Source organism: Nyctereutes procyonoides, unplaced genomic scaffold, assembly GCF_905146905.1.
Source record: "Nyctereutes procyonoides isolate TBG_1078 unplaced genomic scaffold, NYPRO_anot_genome, whole genome shotgun sequence".
Taxonomy (NCBI): Eukaryota; Metazoa; Chordata; class Mammalia; order Carnivora; family Canidae; genus Nyctereutes; species Nyctereutes procyonoides.
In genome coordinates this window covers 17,469,726-17,484,625 of record NW_026575120.1, presented here as the reverse complement: position 1 = coordinate 17,484,625, position 14,900 = coordinate 17,469,726, and the positions used below count along the sequence as shown (strand labels likewise).

Below are 14,900 nucleotides of genomic sequence, written 5' to 3'. Positions count from 1 at the left end.
AGTTGCAAACAGTTGTGGAAAAAGTTCCACAGTTGCAAGAGAGCATGAATAGTTAAGTTATATGGTCCACAAGAACCTGGGGCTCTAATGAAGAATTACTTAGCCTGAAATTTAAGAAAATTACATTTCCTGATGAATTAAAATAAATACTACACATAAGCAAAATAGCTGGTCCAAAGGCTGACTAGATCACCACTTCTCAAATAGATTCTAATTCAGTAGGTGTGGAGGGGACCTGAGACTTCCACCTCTAATCAGCTCTTAGGTGACACTCATGCTGCTGGCATCCATACCATTCTGAGTAGCAAGTAACTAGATAACCCCAGAGACTATCCGTAGGGCTCAAAAATCCTATTACTGAAAAACACTGCTATAGCAACAGTACTGACAATAGGCAAAAGGTGGAACCAGCTCAGCCATATCCACCAGTGGATGAATGGATAAGCAAATTATGACACAGATACACAATGGAGGGATCCCTGGGTGGCGCAGTGGTTTGGCGCCTGCCTTTGGCCCAGGGCGTGATCCTGGAGACCCGGGATCGAATCCCACATCAGGCTCCCGGTGCATGGAGCCTGCTTCTCCCTCTGCCTATGTCTCTGCCTCTCTCTCTCTCTCTCTGTGTGTGACTATCATAAATAAAAATAAAAAATTAAAAAAAAATATCCAGATACACAATGGAATATTATTCAGCCATTAAAAAAAATAAAAATACTGCAATATGTCATAATGCAACCAAATCTCAAAAATGTTATGTTAAATGAAAGAAAGCAGTCATAAGAGAGCACATTTTTTTTATGATTCCATAAATATGGAATATCCAGCATGGGTAAATCCAGACCTAGAACATAAACTCATGGTGGCCGGGGAAGGAAAATATGCAGGGTAACTGCTTCATGACTGGGGGATTCCTTGTGGAGTGATGAAAGTGTTAATGAAGTAGGCAGAAGTGATGGCTATACAACACTGTGAATACAGTAAATGCCACTCTAATTGATATTTTTAAGTGAAAAAAATCCTATTCTTATAGGAGTATTAAATATTGAAACCCAATATTCAATAATACATATAAAAAATATTTCCCATTATAAAGTAACATTTCATACAGCTCACTTAATCTTTCAGACTCTTTAAAATAAATAAGCAAGGTGTGGACTTATGGGATAGGTTTCTTTGCTCACAAGAATCAAACATCCAAGTACCTTAGCTCGAAAATAAAGTTTGCTAGAGGCTTTCACAAGTACACACCTAGGGAAATTGTTTACTCAAGACGCCACTTCCCATTCTCCCAACTTTCTCTGTATGCAATCAAGAGATAATAACCTGCCAGATAAGAAAAAGTCTTTACTAATATAGCAGCATTTCTTCCCTCCTTGGTGAAGCAACCATTTGTAAAGAGCACAACTTACCGCAAAGATTTTTAACAAAGTTTTCATGTAGAGCTTTCGGATACCAAAGGAGACTCCAAAAATGGCCGGGACTATGATGAAAACAAGAAGGAGGGTGAAGAGGACAGTCAGGGAGATGCCCAGAAGGTTGACAATCAGGCTATCAAAAGGCAGCAACAGGAACATGGTGGAGGATCCAGGCAAGGCCAGTGCCCCCCCCACCTCAAGAACAAACCACCGTCTTCAGATGGTCCTGTCAGACAGCACCAGCCTGGGAAAGAAAGTGAGTCCCCATAGGACGGCAAACCCCATTCCAGGTTCACAACATTTGACTGCCGGGGGGCAGGAGGAAGTAAAAAGGGCCACAGGAGGCAGTCCCAAAATGCCAGCGCTCCCCAGAATAGATGGACTTTGGAGGTGAATGAGGCGGGACCAATCTTCCATACAAGCATCAGAGTCCAGGTGCAGTTTCTGTGAAAGTGAGTACTCAGTGAGGGAGGGATCTCTGCTCTGCTACCCTTCTGCTCCTTCCAGTTTTCCTTTTTCTTTCCTGCTCCAGAGCATTTAGCAGATCAATGTGTCCTGAAGATCTATCATTGCCAGAAGTACCAAGAAGAGTTCCAAGTTGGTGCCAGAACAATCTTGATAACTTCTGTGGAGGGGGGTGACTGCTGGCACTTCACACAGAAGGCTACTGAACTTGAATATGTGGAAATTAAATAATTGTTTTACTTAAAACTCCTTCATAAGCTGAAAACTGTGTTCATCGTAGAGTTCATATCTGGCCCCATTCTTCCTCTGGAGAGGTTCCTGGTGCGTGCTGCTTCCAGGACCCTCCAACGTGGAGAGCTACAGTCTTTGCCAGTAGGATACAGATGCTGGCACACAATGTCTCATGCTGCCTGTGTTGAGTGTCACTCCAGACGCATCCAGCATTTGTTTCCTCTGGATATTCTTCTCCCTAAGGCCCCCTTCTCAGCAGTGACCTGGGTTCTTGGCAAGAAGTTGCTTACATGCTGCCAAAGCTGGGGGTGGAAACAGAAACACCATCAGTCACACAAGTCAAGAGGAGAAACATCAATATGCTTTGGGGGTGGGGGGTGGTTTTAAAGGAAGCCTAGATTCAGTGCCAGCTTCTCAAGTCATCAAGGTCAAAGGGGAGAGGCAAACAACAGGTGGCAGGTGCAGATGTGGAAGGAAAATGGTGAAGTTTCATACAGCTTCAATTCCAATGATACGATCTGTGGCCAACTTTCTGAAGAGAAAATATATGGATAGAAGCGACATTTCATTTATATTACGAAAAGTCTCCCTCATACTTGTCCCCAGCTACCCCAGAGTTCTGTCTGCAGATGCAACCATGTTACCACAGCTTCATATTCTTCCAAGGTATTTTGTGCTTAGATGAGAAAATCATAATTGATGTTTTCTACTCACCCCCCTCACCCTGATAACAGTAACGATGCCATACTCTGTATACTGTTCTTCAACTTGCATTTTGTTTTGGTTCTTTAGCTTACCATATCTTGGAAAAGTGCTCCATCAACACATGCAGGGCCCCCTCACTCTTTACAGGTGCACAGTTTTCAACCTAAGAGTATACCATCGGGGCTCCTGGATGGCTCAGTTGGTTAAGTGGCCACTCCTGGTTTTGGCTCAGGTTGTGATCTCAGGGTCATGCAACTGAACTCTGCATCAGGCTCATCATGCTCAGTGGGGAGTCTGCTTAAGATTCTTTCCCCTCTCCCATTGCCCACCTCCCCCGTGTTTGCATGCACACACTCTCAAATACATAAATCTTAAAAACGGCAACAAAAAAATGTACCATAAGTTAGTTAACTGGTTTCCTAAAGTTGGACACCAATGTTTCCACTTTTTTGTTATAAATAATTGAATTAGTAACCAAATGCATACATGATTTAGCATACAAAATGCAAGGCAAATATAAATATACTTTCAGGATAAATTCCTAGAAATGGAATTGGAGGAGAAAAGGAAAGAGTTTTAACTTTACAAGATATTGTTGCATTTTCTACATGGAGATTAAATTCCCCCAGTTGTCTGTCTTCTCACACTGGTCACTCTTTTTTGTTTTAAAGACTATTCTACTTAGGACAGTTTTGGGTTCACAGCAAAACTGAAAGGAAGATACAGAGATTTCCCACATATCCCTGTCCCTACATATGGACAGCTACCCCCATTATCAACAGTCCCACCAGAAAGGGACATTTGTTTCAAGTGGCTGATGAACCTACAATGACACATCATAGTCACCCACAGTTTACATCAGGGTTCACCCTTGGTGCTGTCCATTTTAGATGTCTGGACAAATGTATGACATGTATCCATCATTACAGTATCATACAGTATTTTCATTGTCCTAAAAATTCCCTGTGCTCTGATTATTCATTCTTCCCTTCCCAAAGCCCTGGCTACCACTGATCTTTTACAGTCTGGATAGTTTTGCCTCTTCCAAAATGTCTTATAATTGGAATCATATTTTCAGATTGGCTTCTTCCACTTAACATAGTCACTCATGAACACCACTATTTTAAATGCCTTACAAAAGTACTTCAATTTTATATTACTTATCCCTAACCACAAGTTACCAAGTGTGCCAAGTCCTGCACATGGGAACATCCTTTCAAATCTCCGGCAAACACACTGGGGCTTCACACCAATCACCTTCTGTTCCATTCCTATACATTACGAAGTTCAAGAAATTGAACAAATAAGGTTACTACCTTTATCTTAAATTTTGTCTGGTGCCTTTATAGAACTCTCAGATACCTTTCACAGGTTCTTTTGTAACATGTCAACATTACTTCCTTTTCACCAATTAGGAAATAAAGGAAGACAGAGACAGATCCAGTTCTTCTGACTCCTAACCCAGTAATGCTCCCATTACAGTCTCACACATTTAGTGATTAAATTAAAAGAACATGCTATTTTGTGGCACTGAGTCACAAATACTAGCTCCTAATTTGATCACCATCACTGCTAACATTTATTGAATGCTAACAACACGACAGATCTTGAGCTAACGTAACAAACATTTTACATCACTGACCCTCACAGAGGTCTCACAACCCTGTTACGGTGGAGTTCTTGCTACCACTGCTATTTTACACAGGACAAAAATCGAGGTTTAGAGGAAGAAAATTTCCCAGAATGACATGCTTACTCAGTAGGAGAGTAGGAATTTAGACCACGGTATCTGTCTCATAGCCCATGCTCTTTGCCCTCCTAGCTCCCAAACCACACTGAAATAAATTAACACTTCCCTCATGCCAGGCCTGCTCTACAGAACTTCTTGTGGTCACAGAAAAACCACAAGGCAAATCTGGATTCATGTATCAGAATTTGGTGTTCTCAGAATCCAAGGTACAAACCTGCTCTTTCATTTTTATAAACTGGCCAAACTGACTCTATATGCCAGATTTCTCACAACAGCCCAGTAGAGGTTGAGGAAATTAGATATATTTCTGAGACTTAATTTAATTCGCTGAGTCACTGTATTCTTTAAGCCTAATTCCAGCCTAATTCTAGGGCCAAATCTCTGTTCTACTCTCCCATTCCTGTCCCCTTGTCCAGAATTCCCATGGGAAATAAGCAGCAAAATCTCTCTCACTGGCCAAGGTTACCCTGAGTTCTATGGACCCAAGATGATAGACACTAAGGTCACTGTGACTTCCCATGACAGAGTTTAGATCTTCTTTTCTTTGAATCACAATCAACTGAGAATTCCCAAGGTTATTCTGGGTTCATGTCCCCAAAATATTAAACACATTTAGCAATAAACTAATTTCTTCACTTAGTTCAGGGGTTGACAAACCAAGGCCCATGGGCCAAATCAGGCTTTGGTCTGTTTTTCTAAGACTCATGAACTAGGGTTGGCTTTTACATCTTTAAAGAGCTGTAAAAAACAGAGTAATTTGTGACTGAGACCACCACCAGCAAACCCTAAAATACTTACTATCCAACCCTATACAGTTTGCCAACCCATGACCTAGCCACTACTTTCTCCCCCAAGAGGCATTGAACTCTTCTCTATGGTCCTGCCCCACCCCTTGAGTTCATGTTGATGAGTGCCAGACTTTAGAACAGAGAACAGTAACCTAGCCAAACAAGTTATCTGGCCAATGCTAAACAATCCTCACATAAATTCTTAGAAGTAAAGAGAAAAAGCAAGCAAACTACAGTTATCAAACAGAGTTCCAAACATCTTGCTGGATTAGCAGAGTAGCCACTGAAGCCAGAAGACTGGTGCCTTAGGCCCCCTTAACACAAACACACCACAATGCCCAGATAACTGCTCATTTAGGAGAGGATATCACTTTGCTTCAAGTAAATAGAACCATGATTCCATAAACATGAGGTAGTATTTGCACATTCTATTAATTTCCATAGCTTTCAGCCAAACTCATAGTTATCTGACCAAAGTTCTCCCAAGGGGCCAGAGAGAAACATAAGAAACAAGTAGTTCTGAGTCTTTTAGAAAGAAAGGTGGCTACATCCTAGGAACATGACAGAGCTCATCACTAAGCTAACTAAACTTTTCAATCTGGACCTTTAAACTCCCCCTCCCCCCAAAATGACCCAATTTCCAGTGCTCCTCAGTTCTCAGAGTGACAAGTTCACAGTCAACAAATATTCACTGGGCACATAGTATGTGCCACACATCATGTCAGGTGGGATATAGTGGTGAATATGCCTAGAGACAAGTGTTCAGCAAATAAATATATACAGAGTCATAATTTCACACTTTAATGATCGTTAGCAAGAAAAAGAGGATCCAAGAAGAGAAAATAACAGAGGAAACTTCATTTAAATCAGGTCATCTAAACCAATTCTGACCGAATCACTAGATAGGGACTACTATGATTCCCAACTGCAGAATCAAATATAGCCGACCGTTGAACAGCAAACAGGTTTGAACTGTGCAAGTCCACTTATATAAGGATTCTTTTCTAATACAGTGCTGTATTTTCTCTTCCTTATGATTTTTTAAAATTTTTATTTATTTATTTTGAAAGAGAGGGAGCAGAGGGACAGACGAGGAAGGAGAGGCAAAGGGAGAGAATCTCAAGCAGACTCCACACTCCACGCAGAGCCCAATGCAGGGCTCAATCTCACAACCCTGAGATCATGACCTGAGCTGAAACCAACAGCTGGATGCTTAACTAACCAAATGAGCCACCCAGTCGCCCCTTGTTATGATTTTCTTAAGAACATTTTCTTGTTCTAGCTTACTTTTTTGTAATACAGCGTGTGATAAGTATACTAAATATGTATTAATTGTATCAAAAAGGCTTCCAGGCAACAGTAGGCTTTGAGTTAAGTTTTAGGAGGGTCAGAAATTACACAGAGGTTTTCAACAGTGCAGGGAGTCAAGGTCTCTAACACCCATGTTGTTCAAGGGCCAGTTGCATTCCCTTTCAGCTAGCTCTCTGTGACACAGCCTACTTCAGGAGATCATTACTACCAGAATATGTCCAGAGAGAGGCCAGCTACCAACTCAAAGGAAGAAAACATACCATTTTATTAAACATCAACACTTAGGTCACACAGGGATAATGCATTTTTTAAGCACACCAAGCACAATGTCTGTCACGTATTAGATCTCAATAAATGGTATGTACATCATTCCATTAGGATCAGAAGAAAGCCAGGGTACTGTCTTCAGTTTCTGTTCTTTAAAGATAGATTTATTTATTTATTCATTCATTCATTTAAAAGAGAGAGTGCACACACATGCACCTGAGAGTACATGAGGATGTGTGTTTGGGTGAGGTGCAGGATGGAAGGAGAGAGAATCCCAAGCAGACTCCCAAATGAGAACTGAGCCCCCAACATGGGGGCTCGATCCCAGGACCCTGAGATCATGATCTGAGCTGAAATCAAGAGCCTGCTGCTCAACTGACTGAGCCACTCAGGTGCCCCTATCTTCATTTCTAAATGCCAAACTAAATACCAAACTTTAAGATAGCAAGATAGAGAGGAAGGCATTTCAAAGTAAGTCACAAAACCCAAAGACCAAAAAATACTACATACTACATGTAGCATATTACATGCCTAACAAGCACTAGGTGCTCAATAAAAAGGTTAGTTGTAAAGCACAGAATTGTGAATTAAAACTAGTGAGACAAAAAAAAAAAAAATCCTTTCTTTTATAATCCACCATACTGGTGAAAATGAGAAAATATCCTCAAATACTGCTAGTTGGAGTGTAAAAATGGTACATCCATAGAGAATAATTCAGTAAACACCATTAGAATTTTAAGTGTACATAACCTTAGTGCCAGCAGTTCTACCTCTAAAAATTTACCCTAAAGACAAATTAGAGGGGTGCCTGGGTGGCTCAGTCATTTGAGCATCCAACTCTTGATTTCAGCTTAGGACATGACCTTAGGGTCCTGGGATGGAGTCCTCTGTCAGACTCTACACTGGGTGTGGAGCCTGCTTTAGATTCTCTCTCTCCTCCTCCCTCTCCCCACTTGCGCACTCTCTCCCTAAAAGGGGGAGAAAAAAAAAGATAAATTAGAACAGCAGTTTTCAACCAGGGGCTATCTCCCCCCGGCAACCTCTCCTCCAACAACCCCCCAACATTTGGTAATGTCTGCAGACCTTTTTAGTTGTCACAACTTGGTAGAGGAGCTACTGACCAGTACAAAAAAGACTGGGATACTGCTAAACATCCTGTAATGCGTAGGTCTCCTCCAGCAAAGAATTATCCAGCCCCAAATGACACTGGTGCTGAGGCTGAGAAACCCTGTATTGATGTATATACAAGATGATGTGTGTGCACGGTTATTGACTGCAGCACTGTTGGTAATATCCAAAGAACATCAACATCCACAACTAACAGAACATACAATGGAATACTATTCATCTGTTAAACCAAAAAAGACATTTACTTGTGCACTGATAAGAAACAATCTACCAGTTAGATGCAGAACAATGTCCACAGTAAATACCAACTGTGCAAGGAGGAGGAAAAGAAAAATATATACAGTTTATATGTATTTGCAAAGATACAGATCTCTGGAGAGATTCAAGAATGACTCTAGTTCTGCCTCTAGGAGTGTGCGGGAGAGGTCACTTTCTCCTTTTGCTACCTTTAATATTGTATTTATCATTTTGAATAGGTGATAATGCTGGGTGAATTGAATGTCAAGTGTATCAGAGTGGTGAAGTATAAAAAATCTGCTTCAATACAACGTTGATGCTTAGGAGGAAGTATACAGTTTCCAAGGAAACAAGGCAGCACTCAGAGCTACTAGGTTGAAATGAACCTAAAGTGCTAAAAAACCAAAACTATTCATAAAGTTGACATCAATCCTGGATAAATAAATGGTTCAAGACAAAGGCAAGATATAGTAAGCCAAAGGATAACTCAACTCACTAGAAAGAACACAGTAATACTGTCAGTTGCAGTCTGACAAGACTGGGTCTTGGTCTTAACTAAGATCATTTTGACCTTAAGTACTTTCCCCTTGCCTACAAAGGACTAATGTGAGTTGGAACTGGGTAATAAGGAACCTGGTACCAACTTCCCCCAAAGCAACACGAAGTCTTCCAAGCTGTGAAAGCAAAAAAAGGACAAAGGACACAGGATATGTTGATATTCGTGGGCAATCAGCCTAAGAAAGGACACATGCATTAGACATTGCATCACCCAACTTGAATGCTGCTCTGAGAGCTCCATTTCAGAAATGGTGCTTTTATATTCGAGTATTGTATACGTAACTGGAAGCAACTTCCTGGCCTTTTTTTAAATCTTTTTTGTCTGGCTTATTTCACTCAGCATAATCATTTTGAGAATCATTCATGTTGCTACACATGTCAAGAGTTCATTCCTTTTTACTGCCGAGCTGTAGTCCAATGTATGGATATACCACTTTCGTTTATGCATTCATCTACTGATGGACAACTGGGTTGTTCCAGTTTGGGACTGTTACAAATAAAGCTGCTATCTTCAAGTCTTTGTATGGACATACATTTTAATTCCTCTTGGATAAATACCTAGGAATGTAACGAGTGAGTCTACAGTAGGTGTATGTTTACCTGCCAAACTGCTGTCTAAGTTGGTTGTATCATCTTGCATCCTCACCAGCAGTATATGAAAGTTCCATTTGCTCTACAACTTTACCAATACTTGACAGGATCAGTCTTTTTAATTTTAGACACACTAATGGATGTGAAGTGGTATTAAATAGTTTCAATTTGCATTTCCCTGGTGACAAAAGATATTAAGCATCTTTTGTACTTATTCAACATCCAACTATCTTCTTTGGTGAAGTGTTCAAATCTTTAGCCTATTTTCTTTTAGGTTATTTTATGACTTAGTTTTGCTACTGGCTATTTTTTAGAAATCAAGCTTTCTCCCCACAAAGACTAGACAGTGTTATTTAAAATGAGAAAGCATTATTACTGGACTACACACTTTAAAAAAATTTTTAAACCACTTACCAAGGATTTTTAAAAAAGAAAAAGAAGATTAATCCCACAGACAAAAAAAAAAAAGAGAGAGAGAGAGAGAGAGGACCTCATCACAAAGGTACAAAATTCGTGGACCATCAGATTTCTTTGTTCAACTTGCTACAAACTTGAAACGCTAATTACACAAAGGAAAATCACTAAGACATGAGACCAAAAAAAAAAAACCAATGGTCACAACCACAGCTCTATTTTAACCTCGGCACTGTGTATTACTAAGGACCTAAAATCCTCCTTTATCTTTATGCTCAGCTGACAGTGATTCTGTGCTGCCCAACGCAGCAGCCACTAACCACATGTAACTCTTGAGCACTTGAAATGTGGGTAGTCCACAATGAAATATGCTGTAAATGTAAATAAAATACACACTAGATTTAAATAACCTATGAAAAAAATGAATGTAAAAGACGTGATTAAAAATCTGTATATAGATTACATGTTAAAGTGATATTTTGGATAATTTGGGTTTAAATAAAATACATGAGTAAAATTTATTTCATGTGTTTCTTTGTACTTTTTAAAAGTGGCTATTACGAAATGTACAATTATATACACGGTGTGTATATCGTATTTCTATTGGATAGCACTGATCAAAAACTTATTTATTAATTTCATTTCATTTAACTTAAGTAGGCTCCACACCCAGCATGGAGCCCAACAGGGCTCGAACACACGATCCTAAGATCAAGACCTGAGCTGAGATCAAGAATTGGATGCTTAACTGAGTGAGCCACCCAGGTGCCCCTGACCAAAAATTTCTAAAGCAGACCCTGAAAATAAAATACATGTAACTAGTAAAGGAAAAAAAAAAAAAAAGTAAATATTTTTTTCCCTCCTCATTCCTCTGCTATGAGAAGAAAATGGTATGTACTATGGAGGAGCTTAGAATTGGAACTCAGGAGTCTTCTTAGCCAAGGGTTCAAGCACAGCTCTGTAAAGTCATTCAGCTTCCCTGGATTTCAATTTCCTCACCGGTTTTTTGGTAGTTTAATTCAAAAGGTCAACAAAAATTCATTACACTCCTACTTTTTACAAAGTATTATTATGATATTGCAGGTCTTGGGCTTACAGTTTAAAAGGAGGTACAATCCAAACAAGAGTGCCCAAAGAAAGGACACGAGGTTCTGTGACTTGTGTCAGACGTGTGGGTGTTTTAAACGAGAGTACCTTTAAAGAAGTTAGGAAAAACTGCAAGCTTTATAACATTCCTACTAACTAAAATTCAGTGCTCTGAAAAAGCATTCATCATTCTATCCTAATACATGGAATTGATATTTGGTCCAAGGCCTCCTTTGAGCATAAAGATACAGAAAGAAGTAAATGCCACACCATAATGAGGTTCTACTTTACTTGAAGAAACAATTTTGCAGTAGAGTTCAATGAGGATCAAATAATCTCTAGCTTCTATCTCCAGAAAGCAAGAGATTTTTAATAAAAGGTAACATTCTATGGTGTGCACACAGATAAGAGGTTTATTCTTCAGCAGAAACTAGTTACCGGGTTAGAATCCTAGCTAACCACTGCACTCCTTCTGATACCACAGATACACACACACAGAAATAACAAAAAAACAAAAAAAACAAAACCCACACAAGGGGCGCCTGGGTGACTCAATCGATTAGTTGCTGAGTCTTGATTTTAGCTTGAGTCATGACATCAGCTCAGGTCCTGACCTGAGGGTCCTAAGTGTAAGGCTCTACACTTGGTGTGTACCCTGGTTAAGGTTCTCCCTCTCCCCCTTCTGCTTCCCACTCCCCCCCCACAAAAAAAAAACAAAAACCCAAAAAACAAAACCCACACAAAACACAGAAGTTCTCCCCCACACCCATGTTTTTAAGGTAATGATTTACCCAGAAACCCTGATGCTATTACCTCAACAGTTGTTTCCACAAACTAGATGCAGGTGACAACCACTGTAAGTCACAAACTAACAAAAGTACATCTTGAAAATAACTTATAAACAACTATGTCACATCACATAAACCAAACTTAGAAGCAAATTCGATGAACTCTATATACCATGATTCCTTAGCTCACAGCATTCGTTGGAATTTTAAGGGCAAAGACTGAGGTACAAATACTGAATTTACCTGTTTTTCCTGAGATAGGGAAACTAACAGCAACAAAGTGTGCTAAGGAAAAAAAAAAAAAAAAAACAAGAAAAGCAAACACCTAATCCATGTTATATCCAGCCTAGGATTCTTAATCTGTTAATGGCAAGTAAAGATGTTTTATGGAAGGGTACTCTTGTTCTCTCTGCCATCAAGAGCAAAACTTCAGGAGTGCATGCCGAATCATCCCAGTTTCCCTTACTCTTTTTTAAATAGTGGTGAATGTTATCTACATCTTTTAAAGTTTGCTCTTATTCTCAATTTGGTATTTTCCTTCTAAAGTCACAACTTTCCCATGCTTACTGAAAGCTGTGATTCAGATTTCTCATTTGTCCAATATCTGGTTTAAGAAGTATTTTAAGACATATCCCCTAGTTTCATTATTCCAGAATTTGATGGAAAAGTTCCTATCATTCCATCCAAACCTTTCATTGTAAAAATCTTCTGTTAGAGTGCTTCCACACATTTCCCCTCCTGTAAGAAACAACTTAAAGGCAGGTACTATGGTAGAGAAGAAAAAAGACTGGGACGCCTGGGTGGCTCAATGGTTGAGTGTCTGTCTTTGGCTCAGGGCATGATCCCGGAGTCCTGGGATCGAGTCCTGCATTGGGCTCCCCACAGGGAGCCTGCTTCTCCTGCCTCTCTGTGTCTCTCGTGAATAAATAAATAAAATTTTTAAAAAAGAGAGAGAGGGGATCCCTGGATGGCTCAGCGGTTTAGCACCTGCCTTTGGCCCAGGGCATGATCCTGGAGTCCTGGGATCGAGTCCCGCATCGGCCTCCATGCGTGGAGACTGCTTCTCCCTCTGCCTATGTCTCTGCCTCTGTCTCTTTCATGAATAAATAAATAAAATCTTTAAAAAATAAATAAATAGAGAGAGAGAGAGAGAGAAGAAAGAAGACCAAATGTGGAGTTAGGAGAGGTTTCCAGCCTCAGCTGGACTCTTATTCCCTGTTGATCTGGACATGGCACTGAACCTCCATGGACCTTGAGGGTACAACAAAATGAAAAAAATTAGACAAGATGATCTGGAAGTTCTCATCCACACCTGAAAGACTTTTGTATGAACTTGCCCTCCAGCACCTTGATCATTTTAGGTGCCCTTTTCTGGCCTTTTTCCAATGCAAGGATTTGATGTTCCGCTCCAGAGCTTAGGGGAGGGGGGACATGGATGGGACAGGCTTAACTTGAAGATCGTGTTGAGGCTGGATGCTGGCCGCAAGCTGGCTCACTATTTTATCACTACTTTATCAGACATTTTTGTATGTCTGAAATTCTCCATAATACAAGGTCGTTAAAAAAAAAGAAAAAGAAACACTATCAAAGTGAGAATAAAGAATACCAGACTGGCATTATTACAGGACTCGTTTCTACAGTCTCTGGCAGAAGAATAACTGCTTTCACACCATTTCTCTTGAGTTGAGATAAAATCGACAGGAGATGAAAAAACTAAGCAGAGGCACTCAAAGTTCGGTCAAAATTAAGGAAAATGAACCAGAAAGGAAGTGCTCTTCTCAGGAAGGTTATCACTGAGAGGATCCATGGCACCGAGGGCACGAGCAGTAAGGCACTGATTATCCAGTACAGTATGGAACTTATCTCCACCGAGGTGCACCCTACAACGGTCTCATACAGCAGGTTTTCCCTAAGTTTTAAAGTGCAAAAGTTAAAGCCCCACGTGAAACGGGAGTGAATACGCGAGACCCTCTGGTAGGAGGATGCCTTGCAGGGGGGTGGAATCAAAACGGAAAGGTTAAGGGATTTCTGGGGTCAAGAAATTCTAAAAGAATGGGTTCCTCCGGAGAACAAGCGAGGAAAACGTACAGCCCAGGGACGCCGAAGGACAGAAGAACGGGAAGGCGCTTCCTCGCCACCTCCTGCGCGCTCGGGGCGGGCGGGCGGGCGGGCGGGCCGCGGAGCCCCGGGGGCGGCCGGGGCGGTTAACCCCCGAAGCGGGGCCGGGCGGGGCCGGGCGGGGCCGGGCGGGGCCGGCGGGCTGCAGGAGCACCGGGGATGCGAGAGGAGGCCGGGGAGCCCCCCCGGAGGGGCGCAGCCGCCGAGGACACCGGTCCCGGGAGGGCGGGGCGCCGCGGGCTCGGGGCGCCGCAGCGGGACCCAGGGACGGCGCGGACTGTTCCACTGCGGCCAAGGGGGCGGAACGTTCCGAGCGGCCGGGAAACCCCAGGAAGCGGCAATGGTGCCTCCTGCCGCCGGAGCGGCGGAGGGAGGGGGGGTCCCCCGGCCGCAGGCCGCCTGCGGGCCGCCTGCCCCCGCCGCACCCCCCCGGCCCGCCGCCGGCTCCCCTGGGGCCAGCGACCTTGGGGACGGGGGATCGCGGTCTTACTCACCGACCGCGAGGCTCCGGGCTGCCCAGGCCCTCCGTAGACGATGCCGCCCGCCCTGGGCCGCCGCCGCCGGCCGAGGCGTGCGTACAGACGTGCGCGCGCCCGCCCTTTGTCTACGCCGCTTTGACGTGACCCCTCGCGTCCCCTCCCGCCCCTCCCGCCCCTCCCGCCCCTCCCGCCGCGTAATCTCCCGCCGCACCCGCGCGCCGGGCGCGCGCCGGGCGGGGACCCCCCCGAGGGGCGGGGCGCCGCGTCACCTGCCCGGCTCGGTCTGGCCGCGGCGCCCCCTGGCGGGCGAGGAGCCGCTGGCTCGGGCCGCCGGGCCCTGGTGGCCGCGGCGCGCGGCCCCGGGACTCCGGCTTCGAGGAGCGAGCGCTTCCTGAAGACCCGGCTCCACGTTTCCGGGCTGTGCGCGGGCCGGGAGGCGGCCGCTGCCCTCAAGGTGCGCTCGCGTGGGGTGTAGGGAGGGTGAAGTGAGCCCGGACCCGCGAGAAGGGCGGAGTCACTGGACGGTCCTGTCGTCTTTGGACTCTGGTGCGTGTGCGGTGAGATACAAG

The 14,900-nt window shown here is 43.1% G+C and overlaps 1 protein-coding gene across 1 annotated transcript in view; it reads right to left on the bottom strand.

Moving 5' to 3' along the window:
• GPAT4 (glycerol-3-phosphate acyltransferase 4) overlaps window positions 1-14,465 on the bottom strand; it is a 32,581-nt gene extending 18,116 nt beyond the window's left edge. The window contains exons 1-2 of the mRNA XM_055335029.1: window positions 14,347-14,465; window positions 1,410-2,413 (exon numbers count right to left, since the gene is read on the bottom strand). Coding sequence (XP_055191004.1) covers window positions 1,410-1,574 — 165 coding nt within the window. The 5' untranslated portion in view covers window positions 1,575-2,413; window positions 14,347-14,465. The remainder of the gene's footprint in view (window positions 1-1,409; window positions 2,414-14,346) is intronic.
• Window positions 14,466-14,900: the final 435 nt, after the last annotated feature.